At 34.6% G+C, this 16,641-nt stretch overlaps 1 protein-coding gene across 2 annotated transcripts; it reads right to left on the minus strand.

The window, feature by feature from the left end:
* Positions 1-11,589: 11,589 nt before the first annotated feature.
* On the minus strand, positions 11,590-15,023 carry LOC110792162 (cysteine-rich receptor-like protein kinase 10). Of its 2 annotated transcripts, none has more exons than XM_056830635.1 (7): positions 13,711-15,023; positions 13,371-13,496; positions 13,079-13,254; positions 12,779-12,989; positions 12,437-12,674; positions 12,148-12,298; positions 11,590-12,051 (listed from the first exon to the last, which is right to left on the minus strand). In XM_056830635.1, the coding sequence occupies exons 1-7, from the start codon at positions 14,513-14,515 to the stop codon at positions 11,734-11,736; spliced, it is 2,025 nt and encodes a 674-aa protein (XP_056686613.1). In that variant the 5' UTR covers positions 14,516-15,023; the 3' UTR covers positions 11,590-11,733. The 2 variants fall into 2 exon arrangements, with proteins under 2 accessions (XP_056686613.1, XP_056686612.1); XM_056830634.1 differs by having other exon boundaries at positions 13,371-13,502; positions 13,711-15,022.
* Positions 15,024-16,641: the final 1,618 nt, after the last annotated feature.

A 16,641-nucleotide genomic window follows, 5' to 3' on the forward strand; every position in this document is an offset into this window, starting at 1 on the left:
TAAAGCCAACAACAAAATCCGTCACAATTCCTACGAGGTTTGTTCGAAGGACGACGTCAACTAGATTTTAGTCCGCGCTCGTAGGCTGCTCGTTCCGCTGCCCGCAAGAACAGACCGCATCCGGTCGACAAGTCCCAAACTCCCCTCCGCTAACCCATCCGAGAGACGACCGCGGGACCATTGCAGCACACGAAAAACCGAGGTCAAGTCGGGACGTTAGCCGTATTGCGGGCCAAATCCACCACCGTCATCCCCCGAATTTACGGAGCCGAAAAATTCCCTCAATGCATCGTTGGATTTTGTTTCCGACCAACGAAAACTCGAGGTCAAGTCGGTACTATGGCCGTGTCGCAGGCCAATTCCACTACCGTCATCCCCCGAAAACTCCGTCAATCGAGCCGTAAAAACTCGTGGTCAAGTCGGGACTTTTTCCGTATAGCGGGCCGAATCCACCACCGTCATCCCACAAATTCTTATAGCCAACAACAAAATCCGTCAATGCTTTGTGGGTATTTTTTTATCAAAAAAAAAAAAATCCGGGTCAAGTCGGGTCTCGGGCCATATCTCGGGCACCCGGTCCACCACCGTCATCCCCGAAAAATTTTCCATCCCTCGAATAATCCCACCGTCGTCCCTCGAATGCGATGGGCATGTGTAGTGTCGTAGGGGGGCCGACCATGCCCATCGCTGCCCACAAGAGAGTGCCTATGCCCACCAGCGCCCAGCCATCCTTCCACTCTCACCCTCCCCCTATAGAGGTTTATTTTGAATTAGCTATAATTTTCTAGTGAACACCCAAGTGACAGTAACGTAATAATGGCTCAAAACTTGAGTTTTTGTGATAATAATGCCCCGTTTTTTTTGTTGGAAAACTTTATATGGGCATTAAGCTTAATTTTGGTGATTTTTTTTTGCAAAAAAATTATTTTTTTTCCCGGAAATGGGGAAAATAGGGGTAAAAACGGGAAAAATCCCAAAAAAATCAAAAAAATCCCAAAAAATCCCAAAAAATAGGAAAAGACATATAAATATATATAGAAAACATTGGTGTTGGAAATTTTTATTTTGGGACCTCGGGGGGTGCCCGGGTTGCTATTTTTGGAAAGTTTTCGGGAAAGAAAACCACCAACCGATCTCACAATTGTAAGTGAGCACTCAACAATCTTTTGGGGCATTGGAGGGCTACATTTAAGTCTTGAATGGTTTAACCCATCTTTTGAGACTTTCTCATGGTCGGATTCATTGGTATCGTGTGCTTATAGTCGGAGCATTGTGGCATGTGGTCCGATCGTTGTGCCTATGGATTCCATGCCTTTGCATGCCTTGCTTGGGCCGTGCCTTGCCCTTGCATGTCGTGTTGGGCCATGCCATCCCGTGCCTTGCCTTGTGCCATGCCATGCCCTTTTCATGCCTTGGCCCATGTGCCTTGCATGCGTGCCATGGTGCCTTGCAGCACCCATGAGCAGCGCCCATGGTGCCTGCCAGCCCATGGTGCCAGCGCCCATGGTGCCTGCCAGCCCATGGTGCCAGCGCCCATGAGCAGCGCCCATGGTGCCTGCCAGCCCATGGTGCCAGCGCCCATGAGCAGCGCCCATGGTGCCAGCGCAGCGCCCATGAGCAGCGCCAGCGCCCATGGTGCTTGCCAGCGCCTAGCAGCGCCTGCGCCCATGGTGCCAGCGCAGCGCCCACCCTGCGAGCAGCGCCCATGAGCAGCGCCCATGGTGCTTGCCGGCGAGCTGCGAGCAGCGCCCATGAGCAGCGCCCATGGTGCTTGCCTGCGAGCTGCGAGCAGCGCCCATGAGCAGAGCCCATGGTGCCTGCGAGCTGCGAGCAGCGCCCATTGTGCGAGCTGCGAGCTGCGAGCTGCGAGCTGCGAGCTGCGAGCTGCGAGCTGCGAGCAGCGCCCATGAGCAGCGCCCATTGTGCGAGCAGCGCCCATGAGCAGCGCCCATGGTGCCTGCGAGCTGCGAGCAGCGCCCATGAGCAGCGCCCATGGTGCCTGCGAGCTGCGAGCTGCGAGCAGCGCCCATGAGCAGCGCCCATGCCTTACGATTTTTTTTTGCCACGGTTTGTCCAACGCCTAAGTATCGTATGGCCCTCTGGTAACCCTACAATAATAACATACATGTGTCACGCACGCATACATAGCAAAATTGTCTAGATAAAAAAAAAGGTTTTTTCTACGTTGTATCCCTGTAATTCATTGTTTTCTATGTTGTATCCAAATATTTTAAATTTTACATATTGTACCCTTGTAGTTGCAAAAGTTAATCATTTTTATCCTTGTCGCCAACCCAATGTTAACAAGTTCCGTTATATTTTTAAAAAGTAAAGAATTTTCAACTTTAACGTTGGGTTAACTCTTTTTTTTTCTAGAAAACTTTAACCGTAATTCTTCCTCTCTTCCTCTAACCCACCACCACAAACGGCCACCAGAGAAAATCGAACTGCACCAAATTCCAGGGCCACTTACCCAAGCTCGACCCTCCGGCCACCCCCACACATACTTTGGCATATCCATCTTCGATTCTTCATGGTATAGTTATTTATTTTGATAATGAATTGATGCTACAGAACATACACACGGACACACCATTTGTTGATGACGTCGGGACATATTTGGTGTTATATTGGGTTCCAATTCGTGAAGATGGGAAACCCGACAAGCAATTGGTTCAATTTGTAACATAATGATCCAGTTTCCCCACTAAGACAAAACTTTGGTGTTTTATTTATTTATTTATAATTAGGTGATTATTTTTTTATTTGGTTAATTAGGTGTTTATTTTCTAATTATGTGGTAATCAAAAAAATTAATGCTACCACAGAGAAAATTTTAAAAAATAATGCTATTTAGGAGGATTTGATAAATATTTTGCTATCATTAAGAATTTGCAAAAGTTCATTGCTACCAAAGAGAATTTCCCAAATATTTTTGCTGAATTGAACTTATATTAACTTTTATGAAGTATTAACTTATTTGAACTTATTTTGTTGATGAAATAGGTCAAAATAAATAAATTAAAGTTGAAACAAACAAACCCTAATATTGGGGGGGGGGAGGGGTCTTTACATTTTCAGAAAATGAATCAAATTATATACTTCCTCTGTCCCGTAAATATCACAGCATTTAGTCTTTTACATTATTCACACTACGAATTTGGCCAACTTTGTGATTCATACGTAAAAAAATTGTAGTCATGTGTGGTCGTGTTAGCTAGATTTGTATTGTTATGTACGGAGTATTTTCTAAACATCATTTTTTTTTATAAACTTACACACGATTGGAGATATTAAGAGTCAAAGTAATGTATTAGAGGAGTAAAATTCAACCATAGTACGATATTTATGGAACGTAGATTTATCTATGATTTATCTTAAAGATTAAAATATAATCATATTATTCATGAGTGGGATAACATCCAATTGCTAACTGCTATACCCGGGTACAGCCAACTCTGGCTGTACCCCCCAAAATGACGCGCTCATATTGTTTGTTCATTCTTGTCGACTGTTTGTTCTTTTTTATTGTACTGTTGGTTCATTCTCATTGTACTGTTTGTTCTTTCTTGTTGTACTGTTTGTTCATTTTTGTTGTACTGTTTGTTCTTTCATGTTGTTTTTTAAATTCATCATCAAATTTTCATAATTGTTGTATTTTTTGTTATTTCTTCTAGAACTTTATGTTTTTTTTAATATTGCTTGTTCTTTCTTGTCTATTTGTTTGTTTATAATAATCATATGGTTAATGTTCATAATTAAACTCTTCATTAATCTTTTATTATTTCTTTTTGTATTGTTTGTTCTTTCTTGTTGTACTGTTTGTTCTTTCTTGTTGTTTTTTAAATTCATTCATCAAACTTATTGTTGTATTGTTTGTTCTTTCATGTTGGCTTTAAAATTCATCATAAAATTGTTCATAATTGTTGTATTGTTTGTTCTTTTTTCTGGAATTTTTTGTTCTTTTTTATATTGTTTGTTATTTTTTGTTGAATTTTTTGTTATTTTTTGTTTATTTTTTTGTTCATAATAATTATCTGCTTTATTTTTTGTTCTTTCTTGTTGTATTGTTTGTTCTTTCATGTTGGCTTTAAAATTCATAATGAAATTGTTCACTTCTTTGGTCTTTTATGTTTTTACAAGCGCCTATATTGTTTATTTCCCAATAAATAAATAAATGTTCATTTCCAAAATAGTAAATGTTCATTCCAAATAAATAAATAAATGTTCATTTCTGAAATAGTAAATGTTCATTTTTGTAGTTTATTTCCAAATAAATAAATAAATGTTCATTTCCAAAATAGTAAATGTTCATTCCAAATAAATAAATAAATGTTCATTTCCGAAATAGTAAATGTTCATTTTCGTACCAGTATTTGTTCTTTCTTGTTGTATTGTTTGTTTTTTCATGTTGGCTTTAAAATTCATCATAAAATTGTTCATAATTGTTGTATTGGTTGTTCTTTTTTCTGGAATTTTATGTTCTTTTTTATATTGTTTGTTCTTTTTTGTTGAATTATTTGTTCTTTCTTGTTTATTTGTTTGTTCACAATAAATATATGGTTAATGTTCATAATGAAATTGTTCACTTCATTGGTCTTTTATGTTTTTACAAGCGCCTATATTGTTTATTTCCAAATAAATAAATAAATGTTCATTTACAAAATAGTAAATGTTCATTCCAAATAACTAAATAAATGTTCTTTTTCGAAATAGTAAATGTTCATTTTTGTAGTTTATTTCCAAATAAATAAATAAATGTTCATTTCCAAAATAGTAAATGTTCATTCCAAATAAATAAATAAATGTTCATTTCCGAAATCGTAAATGTTCATTTTTGTACCAGTATTTGTTCTTTCATGTTGTATTGTTTGTTTTTTCATGTTGGCTTTAAAATTCATCATAAAATTGTTCATAATTGTTGTATTGGTTGTTCTTTTTTCTGGAATTTTATGTTCTTTTTTATATTGTTTGTTCTTTTTTGTTGAATTATTTGTTCTTTTTTGTTTATTTGTTTGTTCACAATAAATATATGGTTAATGTTCATAATGAAATTATTCACTTCATTGGTCTTTTATGTTTTTACAAGCGCCTATATTGTTTATTTCCAAATAAATAAATAAAAGTTCATTTCCAAAATAGTAAATGTTCATTCCAAATAACTAAATAAATGTTCTTTTTCGAAATAGTAAATGTTCATTTTTGTAGTTTATTTCCAAATAAATAAATAAATGTTCATTTCCAAAATAGTCAATGTTCATTCCAAATAAATAAATAAATGTTCATTTCCGAAATAGTAAATGTTCATTTTTGTACCAGTATATTAATGTTCATTTTAAACAACACAAAACGACATCGTTTTGGATGGGGGTACAGCCAGCTTTGGCTGTACCCGGGTATAGCCAAAAATTTGCGGTATCCACATGGGGTGAGGTTTACTCTATTTTTTTTTTAACTTTTTTTTAGGGAAGAGATAAACTATGGATATTTAGCTAGAATGTCACATGGTAGGAAATTGATATCCTCGTATTTTAAGTGTTATTAAAGTGTTTGATCTTGGATTAAAGACCGTTGTGCATAAACGTGTGATGTATTATTATTTTATTAGATTTATTCTTTAATAATTAGGGTTGTATTAGTAATTAATTAATTAAAATATTTATATAGCACCTAATTATTTATCTACGTGGCAGAAGAATTTTTTAATCTAAAATAGATTAGAAATCTTATTTTTTTTATTGGCTGAACTAATGATTTCCTACGTGTCGCTCTAATAGCTGAGCAATGTCATATTTAATTATGTAATAATATACTTCCTCCGTTTATTTTTATTGGCAACGTTTGTTACTTTCACGCATGTCAATGCACAACTTTGATCATTATTATCTTTAATTCTCTTTAAGTAAAAAATATAAAAAGTTAATATTTTGAAAATAAACATTAAGACGAATCTAACAAGATCTCGTGACTATATTTTATCTTATGTATAATAATGATTAAAGTAGAATATGTGAATAGTGTAAAAATCACAAACGTTACGAGTATCAAAGATCAAATAAAATATTAGATTAGATTGGATTTGATGTCTTGCATAGTTTTATGACATTGGCACACTAATCCTAGGCGTTTGTTTTGGAGATGCACCTACAATCCCACATCTTTTTCCGTAGACCGTAGTTGTCATGATACTACGTTGTATATGTAAAAAGAATTAAAAATACTACGTTGTACAAAGTCAAAAAAGAGTATAATTATGGATATTCACATTGCGACCTGGAGCCTCGTCATTAATGTTATACTTCTTCCGTTCCTAAATAGTTGCATCGTTTTGACTTTTACGTTTGTCAATGTATAAATTTGACCATCAATACTTATAATTATGTATTAGTAAAAATTATAAAAGGTTGATATATTTAAAATATATATTAAGACAAACCTAATAATACTTTGTATAATAATTTTTAATTTTATTTATTAGGAGAAAATTAAGGTCAAAGCAAGACAAACAAATAGTGTCAAAGTCAAAATGGTGGAGCTATTTAAAAACGGAGGAAGTATTTAGGAGTGTGGATTCTCTTATCATTCACTCTTCTGATCTTCTCTCAAGTGTTGACACACGTATTTGGATTGCCTAGACTGTAATAACTGATAAGTGATATTTCGTAATTCAGTAGAGTTATATCATTCTCCTTACCAATCCTATAAAAGTAATAAAAAATAAAGACATTGTGGGAATTGAAGGAGCTACGAGATACCACTTAGCTAAAATACTACCCCCTTCGTTAATTTTTTTTAAATGCATTACTTGCATTCCCTAAATCCTCAACCCTAAACCCAATGGTGAACCGGCCGCAATAATAATTGGCAGGAGACTTGAACTTATCTATTCATAGTTCACCTCGAATCCGAATTAGTCCTGATGGTGAAACGGGTGGTAACACAAAAAAAAAACATAGTTTCAGGAGATTTATATAAAATTAGTATTAAATGATGTAAGTAGCCAAGTAGATAATTTATTTATTAAATTAAAACAACAATGTGGACCATCACAACGATAGATGTGAGAGATTGTGATAATTTTCTTTTTATTATATAGGTGGGACCTTGAGCCAGAGAGAAGCAATAAGATATTTTGTGTGGTGATTAATAAAAGTGAGAGAAATACGGAGTATATAATATCGTAGAAAGTTATCAAATGTAGAAGCGATGTATTAAAAAAATATTATAAAAGACAAGTGACGCATTTAAAAGAAATCGAAGGGAGTACGTAATACAAAGTCAAGGAATAGTAGAATACTCCCTAAACACGCTAAATGCTTTTCCCGTTTGTCATTTTACGCGAAACATTACAAAATTACCAATTTTTGTTGTACTTTTATGGGGAATTTTATTTTTGTTAATTCCTTTTTTCACAAGAAAACAAAACATTCATAAGGATTGTGAGCCAATAAAATTTAAGAAATAAAAGTGTCAACTCATTAATCCATCAAAATTTAAACCAATCAATAAGATTACAAGGTTTTTTATTGATAAAATAATATAATTACAAGGTTATAAGCACACAAATTATAAAGAGGAGATAAAAATAAAATAAAAAAGATTATATTGAGACACCTTAAAAGAAAACGGAATAATATTTAGAGACGGATAGAGTACATGTATTTGATTATTGAAGGAAGCGTTGAGTCACATCAGGCCACTTCCAAATGAATGATTCTTTCAAGCTAACTTACGACCATTTCCTAATGTAATCGTGACTAGCTACTACTCCCCTCAAATGAGCGATTTGAATAAGGTTTTTATTTACTTATTTAAGGTTACATTTGGTTTGTTGGCATGAAAAACATATTTTAAGAAAAAGCGCAATTTTAAACTAGAAAAGTCATAAAAAATGAAATAACAGTTATGGTATGGGTGAACGTTTATGGGATAAGTGAAGAGGGAGGTAAGGAGAAAAAAAATATGGTTTAACTGATACGAGTACAATATTATGTGGAATAAACATTTATTGAAGACTATTACTATTTTCTTTTCAAAAAGATATTTATATTTACTATTTGCATGAATTTCGGTGTAATGTTTGACCTTTAATATATCCAATTCTATATGGCAAAAAATTATAAAAAGTTGATATTTATAAAATGCATTTTGAGATGAATCTAACAAGATATCTCATGATAATTTTTGATAGATATAATAGTGAGAACTTATAGTCAAAGCATAAAGAACTTTTGAAACGGAGGTAGTACATGTTACCTTTTCTTTTTCCAACTACCAATGAATTTTGGTGTAGTGTTTTAGGCTCTGTTATATTGGACTTATTTTGTCTGAACTTAACTGAGCCTATTTATATGAAAAAACTTATTTTGTCTGAAATAAACTTATTTGTGTCGGAAAATGTCCGGAAAAAGAACTTATTTTGCCGAACTTATATTATGTGAACTTAACTGAACTTGTTTTGTATGAAATAAGTCAAAATAAGACCAACAAAACCGATTTTTTTTTTTTTTTTTTTACAGAACCATCAACGAAGAACAAAATTACATACAACATACTACGTACTAGCTCCGTTTCATAAAGATCTTTACAATTACTATTTGCACAAATATTATGACAAAAGTAGAAAAGTTGGTAGAATATAATAAAATATGGATAAAGTAAGAGAAATGTGTAAAAAGGTGGGTGATGTAAGGAAATAATGAATAAAATAAGAGAAAGTGAGTGGAAAATTGTAAATATTGTGGGGGTAAAAAGGGTAAGGTAGTAAATTTTTATGTCTAAGAATAGAATAAAGCAAAATATAAAGAACATTTTGAAACAAACTAAAACAAAAAGTATAAAAAATCATTTTGAAACGGAGGTAGTAGAAACTAAAAAGACAAAATACAACAAGCCACACCCCTAAAGCATAAACAAAAAATGGAGTGCACGCCCCGACTCCCAGGGAATCGGGGATATGCTGTGCATTTTAAATTTGAAATAGTGGCTCAAAGCGTAGAAAACCAAGTGAGACTTAAACCAACTAAAACTAGTCCTTCAATCCACACCAAACACAATGCAAAATGACGATAATAGGAATTTAACGAGGGTAAAGAGTCCTTGACAATTGACATTGCAGAGAAAGTGAAACAAGTAGAGTGATTAAGAATAAAGATTCGTTTGGTAGCCGATATGGGCGTGGCAAAGATATTGGGGGCCCTGCGCGGTTTCATAAAATCGGGCCCTTTTCACAATTCAACATACATTAACAATATTTAGTTCAAATTATTACGAGATGGAAAAAAAAAAATCAAGTATTGAAACAATTTCAATTGTAAAAAAAATTATAATATTTACATGAAAACAATGAATTTATATATTCGTAAGAAGTATTGAATTTTATAAATTAAGTTGTTTTTTGTTTAAAAGCGCTGGTAAAAAGGAGCCTTTCCGAGTTAATCTCATTGATTGGAAAAACTTTCCAATCAAATGACATTTTCGTAAATAATTAATGATTTTATTACGAAAATGCCATTAAATGTGGGTTAAAGTACAATGATATGTCATCAAATGTGGACCACATGTACGGTCATTATTGTATTTTCATAACACATCAACAACTATATAATATACAGTCAATAGCTCACAATTAATATACAATAAGCCTCTACTAATAAACAATTTACAATTATAAATATACAGTCAATCACTTACCAATAAACAATATTGTATTTTAGTAATCATCAGCAATCATAAAATATACAGTCAACGACAAGTGGTATACAATCAACACCAAGTAATATGCAGTCAATAACTGCAACTATACAGTCAATACCTACAAATATACAGTCAACACTTAACTTTATACCACCTACAGTTTTCGGGAAACATATTTACGAAAATGCCATTTAATTGGAAATTTTTTCCAATCACTGAGATTAACTCGGAATTGCTCGGCAAAAAGAATCAATCCTTGACATTCTGTGTATAATCAGACCACACTTACCGCTGGGCCAAACTGAGTTTCTTGTTATAAATTATACCTATATATTATACATACGGTAATTTCGAGGCCCTTTTCATTGGGGGCCCTGTGCGGTCGCCCCGCTCGCACCCCCTCTCCGCCGCCCCTGGTAGCCGAACATAAATAGTTTCATTGTAAATGAATTTGTATATATTTAATTTTGTAAGAAAATTACTCTATTTATTTTCATGGTAATGTTAGTTCAAGCAAAATGATCTATTTTTCTTCATAGACTTCTATTGCAATACAATACCATTTGGGAAGTGGTATTAGGTGTGAATACTAATTTTTGAAAAAAAAATCCACTAAGTTTGAGATAAAGTTTCATCATCATGGATATTATAATGTTGTTTTTCTTGTCAAATAATACTTAGGGTAGGTTCAACAGCAACGTTTGAGGTAGCGGGTATCGTTTTTTTACCTATTCAAAACACTACATGTAAAATGTGCAAGTGTTTAGTGAACGGGTGAGTTAGTGGTACAGGTAACAGTTGAGTAGTTTTTGTCAAACGTTAAGAATAGTAACATTTGAAGGTAGCAGGTAGCGTTTGATAAAATAAAAATAAAATTTTAAACAATACAAGTAGTAGTTTTTATTATATTTTACAATATCAACCGCTAATTTTACCAAATACTCATACTAGTTACTTTCTATTCAACCCCCAAAAACTATCCGCTACCGCTAATTTTGCCGGACATGACCTTAGATTTATTCTCATTTCCCACTATTCATTACCGAGTTCCAAACGGGCAAAAGGGTCTATTTACACTTTACAATAGGTATAAACAAGTCTATTATTTTTTTTACCGCCCAAAAGTAGTGAGTCCGCCCAAAAGGTAGTGAGTCCGGTTATTGCTAAGGATCATCCAATTTGGAAGTCCTCTCAGTTCAGTATCCTAATTGGAAAGTTAGGTATTTCACTCATCTACTCAATTTTAATTACTTCGTTTTTACGTTTTTCTTCTTCAATTTGTTCTTTCAAGTTTACGTGTTTGCGCCTCTTTAATTAAGTACTTTTCGACTCCTGAATTTGGGAAATTAGAGACGCTTATTGAATTTCTAATCTAAATCCCCTCCATAATTTATTCTGTATTTATACTTCAAATTCAATTGATGGTTAATTGAATGTTGTGCCACTAATTTAATCTCAAGACCGAGGCATCGAAGAATTAGATGTTTAATGTTAAGGCCTTAAGGGTGTGATCTCTTCACCTAAATTCGAACGGGTTAGGGCTTATTCGAGCTTTAATTTTTGAAAAGTTCGGCTGTGTTTGCTCCTTTACTTCTTCTGTGTAATTGTTGACATAAACAGTCATGCAGATTTCATGCAATGTGTTGGTTTCAAATTAAACAGACACCATTTCATGCAATCTTTGTAATTGTTGACACCATTTCATGCAATCTTTGTAATTGTTGACACCATTTCAAAGGAAACTTTTTGGCATACCAAAATTTTGGCACACCATCTTGTGAGTAAAGTACGGAACTGTGTTTCACAGTGGTGTGCCAAAATCAATTATTTGGTGTGCCAAAATCATTTTCTCATTTCAAGTGTTAATTTATGATTTTTAATCAGCTGAACAAGAAAAGAAGCATGTCTTCAATAAATAAACTCGGTTGAATATTACAAAAAGTTTTTCTTGGTTGTATGTGTGTGTGAGGGGGTGGGGGAAGAGGTCATATTATAGGGAGAGTATATCTTGGTGATGTGAGACTACTTGTCATTTTGTCAACGTGGGTACAAGTCTGTTGAGTCTCTGCTATAAGCCTCATCACCTTCCAGACTTGGCAATTGATCTTCTCCAGCCTCACCCTGCGTATTTGTGTTAGATGATACTGCTGAATGGCGCGGTGGGAACTGGATGTCAGAGGAGTTGTTCTGAAGAATGAGGAGGACTGATTCCATTGTCGGTCTACTTGAAGGGTCCTCTTGAACAGAGAATAGCCCTACTTGCACACATCTTAGGATTTCGGCTCTTGAAAAGTTGTTCCCTAGTGATGGATCAACTAGTTCCATAATAGTCCCTGTGTTCCAAAGTTTCTGTGCCTGAAGTAATGAGATACAATAGTTATCACTTATTACCTTACTATTAGCTTATTTGAACCAAATTCAGGACAAAAGAACATAATTTAGATGTCTTACGTGGCTTAAAAGGCTGTCCTGCCCAAATGATTGAATAAACAAATTATTGCTTTGTCCACTTACGATCTCCAGGACCATAACCCCGAAACTATAGACATCTGACTTTACTGAGAATACTCCAGCTGCTGTATACTCTGGTGCCATATATCCACTGCAAAATGTTACCCACAAACATTAAGGTTACCAGTAGATGCCACAGGCCCCCAACATTAGGCATTTTATCGTAATTTATAACTTTCACATAGTAAATGATGACTAAAGAACATTGTAATTAGATTTTAGATCTTACAATGTTCCAAATATTTTGGTAGTATTGGCCTGTGTATGGTCAATTTTCATGAGCCTAGCTGTGCCAAAGTCTGCTATCTTTGGATTCATCTGTTCATCTAGCAAAATGTTGCTTGTTTTCAAATCCCGGTGTATAATCTTGACACGAGAATCTACATGAAGGTACAAAAGACCTCGTGCAATTCCTGTTATGATTCTGAATCGTGTTTCCCAGTCCAAATACTTTCGCCTGTTTGGATCTATAAGATGTTCGTAACAATGAGTGAGATATATGCAATAATCAGAATAAGTTAGTACAATAGTACCTAATGCAACATAGATTGTTTGGGTTGAACTACAGTACCAAATAGGAATTTGTCCAGACTCAAGTTGGATACAAACTCAAAAATAAGCAACTTTTCTTCCCCTTCTAAGCAAAAACCCAAAAGTTTGACGAGGTTTCTGTGTTGAAGCTTGGCTACTAATTGTACTTCATTGGTAAATTCTCTATGACCTTGCCGGGAATCTTCTGAGAGCCTCTTAACAGCCACTTCCTGCCCATCTGGGAGCCTCCCCTGTTTCGGGTATATGGGAAACTCATTAGTTCTCAATCCAGGATTGAAAAAAGATGAAAATTTGTGTTGAAAAATTCAGGATATAATACCTTGTATACAGCTCCAAATCCACCTTCCCCAAGTTTGTTATCCATGGAGAAGTTCCTCGTAGCAAATTTGATTGTGTCCAGGCTGTATTGCAATGAGTCTGAAGGGTTGGATTGCTCAATGTTGGATTCATTGCTGTTAAGAACAGGATTATTGTTTTCTATGGGCGGATCACAAACTGTAAAAACATAAAAAAAAAAATCTACCATTATATGGAAAACAATGAAAGCAACTTTCAAGCTTTAAGGTTTATGATATCAGAATAGGAAATCTTGCCCGGTGAATGATAATTACCTGAAGGTGTCTGCTGTTTCTTCCTCCTCTTACAGACACAGAAGACCACGAGGACGCAAAGAAGCAGCAATACAAAGCCAGCAACCGGAACAACAACTCTTGTTATGTAGAATAGTACGCCCTTGCCTGCACCTTTTAATGTAAGGAAATGTTACAAAGCCATTATTCTTCTTTCCTCAAACTATGAAAAAGATTTTCATCCCCCAGAAAAGTTGTTAGCTCAATGAAATAATTCTTTAGTCCACAAACAAAATAGAAGAAAATTTTCTGGGAAAACAACTTTACAGGGGAATTGTTTAATCTTCTATTTTGTTCCCTCTTTTTTTGTTTATCTTTTTACCTGTAGAGCCTGGTAAGCTTGGAGGTGGAGGTGGAGCCAGTGGTGAATAGAAAGGAGCCATATTGTACCTCATTTGGCAATTGGTCCGGAAAATCATAATCCACAATCTCCCACCGTTACAGCAAGTTTGCATATCTCTATAAATACGGCGCAAACATCTTTCACAAGGTGGACCAAGAATATCATTCGAGCACTGAACAAGACCGTATAAGGTTGGATACGGGGGAAAAGGGGCGTCTCCAGTTGCATAACCATGGTTGCTATTGTTGTACGCCGCGCTCTGAATAAGACTACCCATGGTTCTAAATAGCACCGTCTGTAACTGATTAGGATTGGATACATTGTCAGGGCTGAACCACCATGAGTAACGTTCGTCATCTTCATCTAGACCGAAGATTGGACGGTTTGCATACCTTAGAGTGCATTCTTGGTACCAGACAACAGCCTCCTTCTGAGTAGTACAGTTTCTTATAATCATTTGCGCGGCTGCCTGTACACAATCACGACAGAACTCACGATTCAAGTCACGTCTACAATAGAATGTTCCGTAGACTATGTCAGGAGTTTCGCCCTTTGTGATGTTGTAGAAGTCAGATAAGGAGGCTTGTCCACCAAGTTCTGAGAGGAGCTGGTACAGATTCTCTCTGTATATGCTGTTCTGTGTGTAGTTAGCACTGGCTTCACAGTTTGTGAAGAAATAGTTGGGCTGGGAAACTGCAGAAACATTTTTCAGCAGTAGGAATACAAGGAAGATTAATTGGAAGGTTTTTGAGATGTAGTGTGATGGTGGTTCCATTTGTTTCATATGATGATACGGCCGTGTTTCTTGCAAAACTTATGCTGTTTGCCAGCAATATGATTGGAACTTGATCACTTCAAGCCTAAATAGCTGAAGTTTTTTGTACCTGGGAACTGGTATGCCTGTTGTTGACTTTGTGCCAATACACTTGAGATATTGCCGAAACATTCATATGAAATGGTGAAGGCTTTCTGTAAATTAGGAATGGTCTCAATCTACGGGTGTGTTATCTTCACCTGGTTTGGTCAGGTGTGTATGTTTCGGGTGAGTAAATTTTGCATTTTCTGGTTTACTCTGGTCTAATTCTTCTGGTTTGGTCTAATAAGTAATAAGAATAAGGTGAAAATAACAGAGCAAAGGGGAAATCGAACATGTATCATACACAAGTATTCAGTTTTTTGACTAGTCCAAGACCTCAATTTTCCGACTAGGCGAATACCTCACGTGTGGATGATTTTCATCTTTGGTTATCCCAACTTGATTGTTTTACAAATTCTTTTTTGGATATCAATTTCTGAGTTGTAATAATGAGAAGAATTATTCTTATAAGTTGGCATTTTTATTTAATGTAGTGCCATCAACACCACTGGGTGACATGATTTCTTTTGATCTTCTATGTTTTTTAAACGATTTTATTGGAATTATTTGGTTGTCCAGGAGGATTACAAACCACCAACATAAAACGACTAGTACTTCGTATAATTCGTTAACTAGTATTCGGACCCGGGCGATGCCCCGGATTATTATGTACTTCCTCCGTCTTTTAATACTCGCAACGTTTGGACTTTTGCCACTATTCATATAATCTACTTTGACCATTCGTAGTGTTTTTTATATAAGATAAAACATAGTCATGTGGGATCTTGTTAGATTCGTCTCAATGTGTATTTTCAAAATATCAAATTTTTATAATTTTTGCATAAAGAGAATTTAAGATATAAATGATCAAAGTTGTGCATCGGCATGCGTGAAACTAACAAACGTTGCGAGTATTAAAAGACGGAGGAAGTATATAACAATTAACTATTATATTGTTTAGTGAAATTATGTTTGATTTTTTTTTCACAAGATAATTATTTAATATTATATTAATAATAATTTTGCAAAGATAACATGCAAAAAGTTACAACTCAATTGGTTAACCCTTTAGGATTTAAAACTGGAGGTCGTGGGTTCGAATCTTATGCAAACCATATTTCTTTTAAATGAAAGTGTATTGACGGCATAGACTTATGGATTGAGGGGAGAGCGATATGTGGCATGTAGACATTTGTAGAAACGCCTTTTAATATATAGTATAGATAGATTAACCATATAACTATAACTAATTTTACTAAACATGTACTCATCTTTGAATTATTTAAAGGTATCATATTCGAAAATTGTTCATTGTATTAGCATTGTCGTTAACATTATCGCATTTTTATTAATAGCCGCTTTTCAGTTGTGGAGGATGAGGTTTAACTTGAAAGATTAGAGTATAATTACTCATGATAATTGTGTTTTTGCGTGTAAACTCCGATACTGTAATACATGTTTCATCATTATTTACTCCCTCGGTCCCTCCGTCTCAATTTAATTGTCACACTGAATTTTTCATGAAATTTGATACAATAAGTAGTTATAGACTTATCTATTATATGCAATAGTATAGTTTAATACTCCGTAGAAAAGTAGGTGAAGTGAAATAATTTTTTAAAACGAATGTGAAATGATGTGGGGTCATAATTTGGGGTAGTGGAAAGTGATAAGTACTCCCTCTGAATCTAAATGTTATTCCCGTTTCCTTTTTTAGTGTCCTAAAATAATCTTCCCATTTCTTTTATTTCCTTTTTAATCTCTTCCTTGTAATTTTAACTTTGTAATTCTATTGGTTTATCAATAAAAAACCTTGTAGTCTCATTGGTTGGTTTAAGTTTGGATAGATTAATGAGTTGGCATTTTTATTCTTTAAATTCTATTGGTTCAACTATTTTGTTTTCTTGTGAAAATTGAATAAAAAAGCAACAATTCCCCATAAAACTACATTAATAATAGTTAATCTTATAATATTTCTTTTTCCTTAATAACCGCGTAAAATGACAAACGGGAATAACATTTAGGTTCGGAGAGAGTAGTAAATATTTGAGGGG

This window comes from Spinacia oleracea, chromosome 6 (assembly GCF_020520425.1).
Source record: "Spinacia oleracea cultivar Varoflay chromosome 6, BTI_SOV_V1, whole genome shotgun sequence".
Taxonomy (NCBI): Eukaryota; Viridiplantae; Streptophyta; class Magnoliopsida; order Caryophyllales; family Amaranthaceae; genus Spinacia; species Spinacia oleracea.

Coding starts and splice junctions, on each gene's coding strand:
- LOC110792162 (XM_056830634.1), bottom strand. CDS start 14,515: ATGAAACAAATGGAACCACCATCACACTACATCTCAAAAACCTTCCAA. Junction 13,255..13,370: donor GAAACAGCAGACACCTTCAG/GTAATTATCATT, acceptor ATGTTTTTACAG/TTTGTGATCCGCCCATAGAA. Junction 12,990..13,078: donor GATTTGGAGCTGTATACAAG/GTATTATATCCT, acceptor TACCCGAAACAG/GGGAGGCTCCCAGATGGGCA.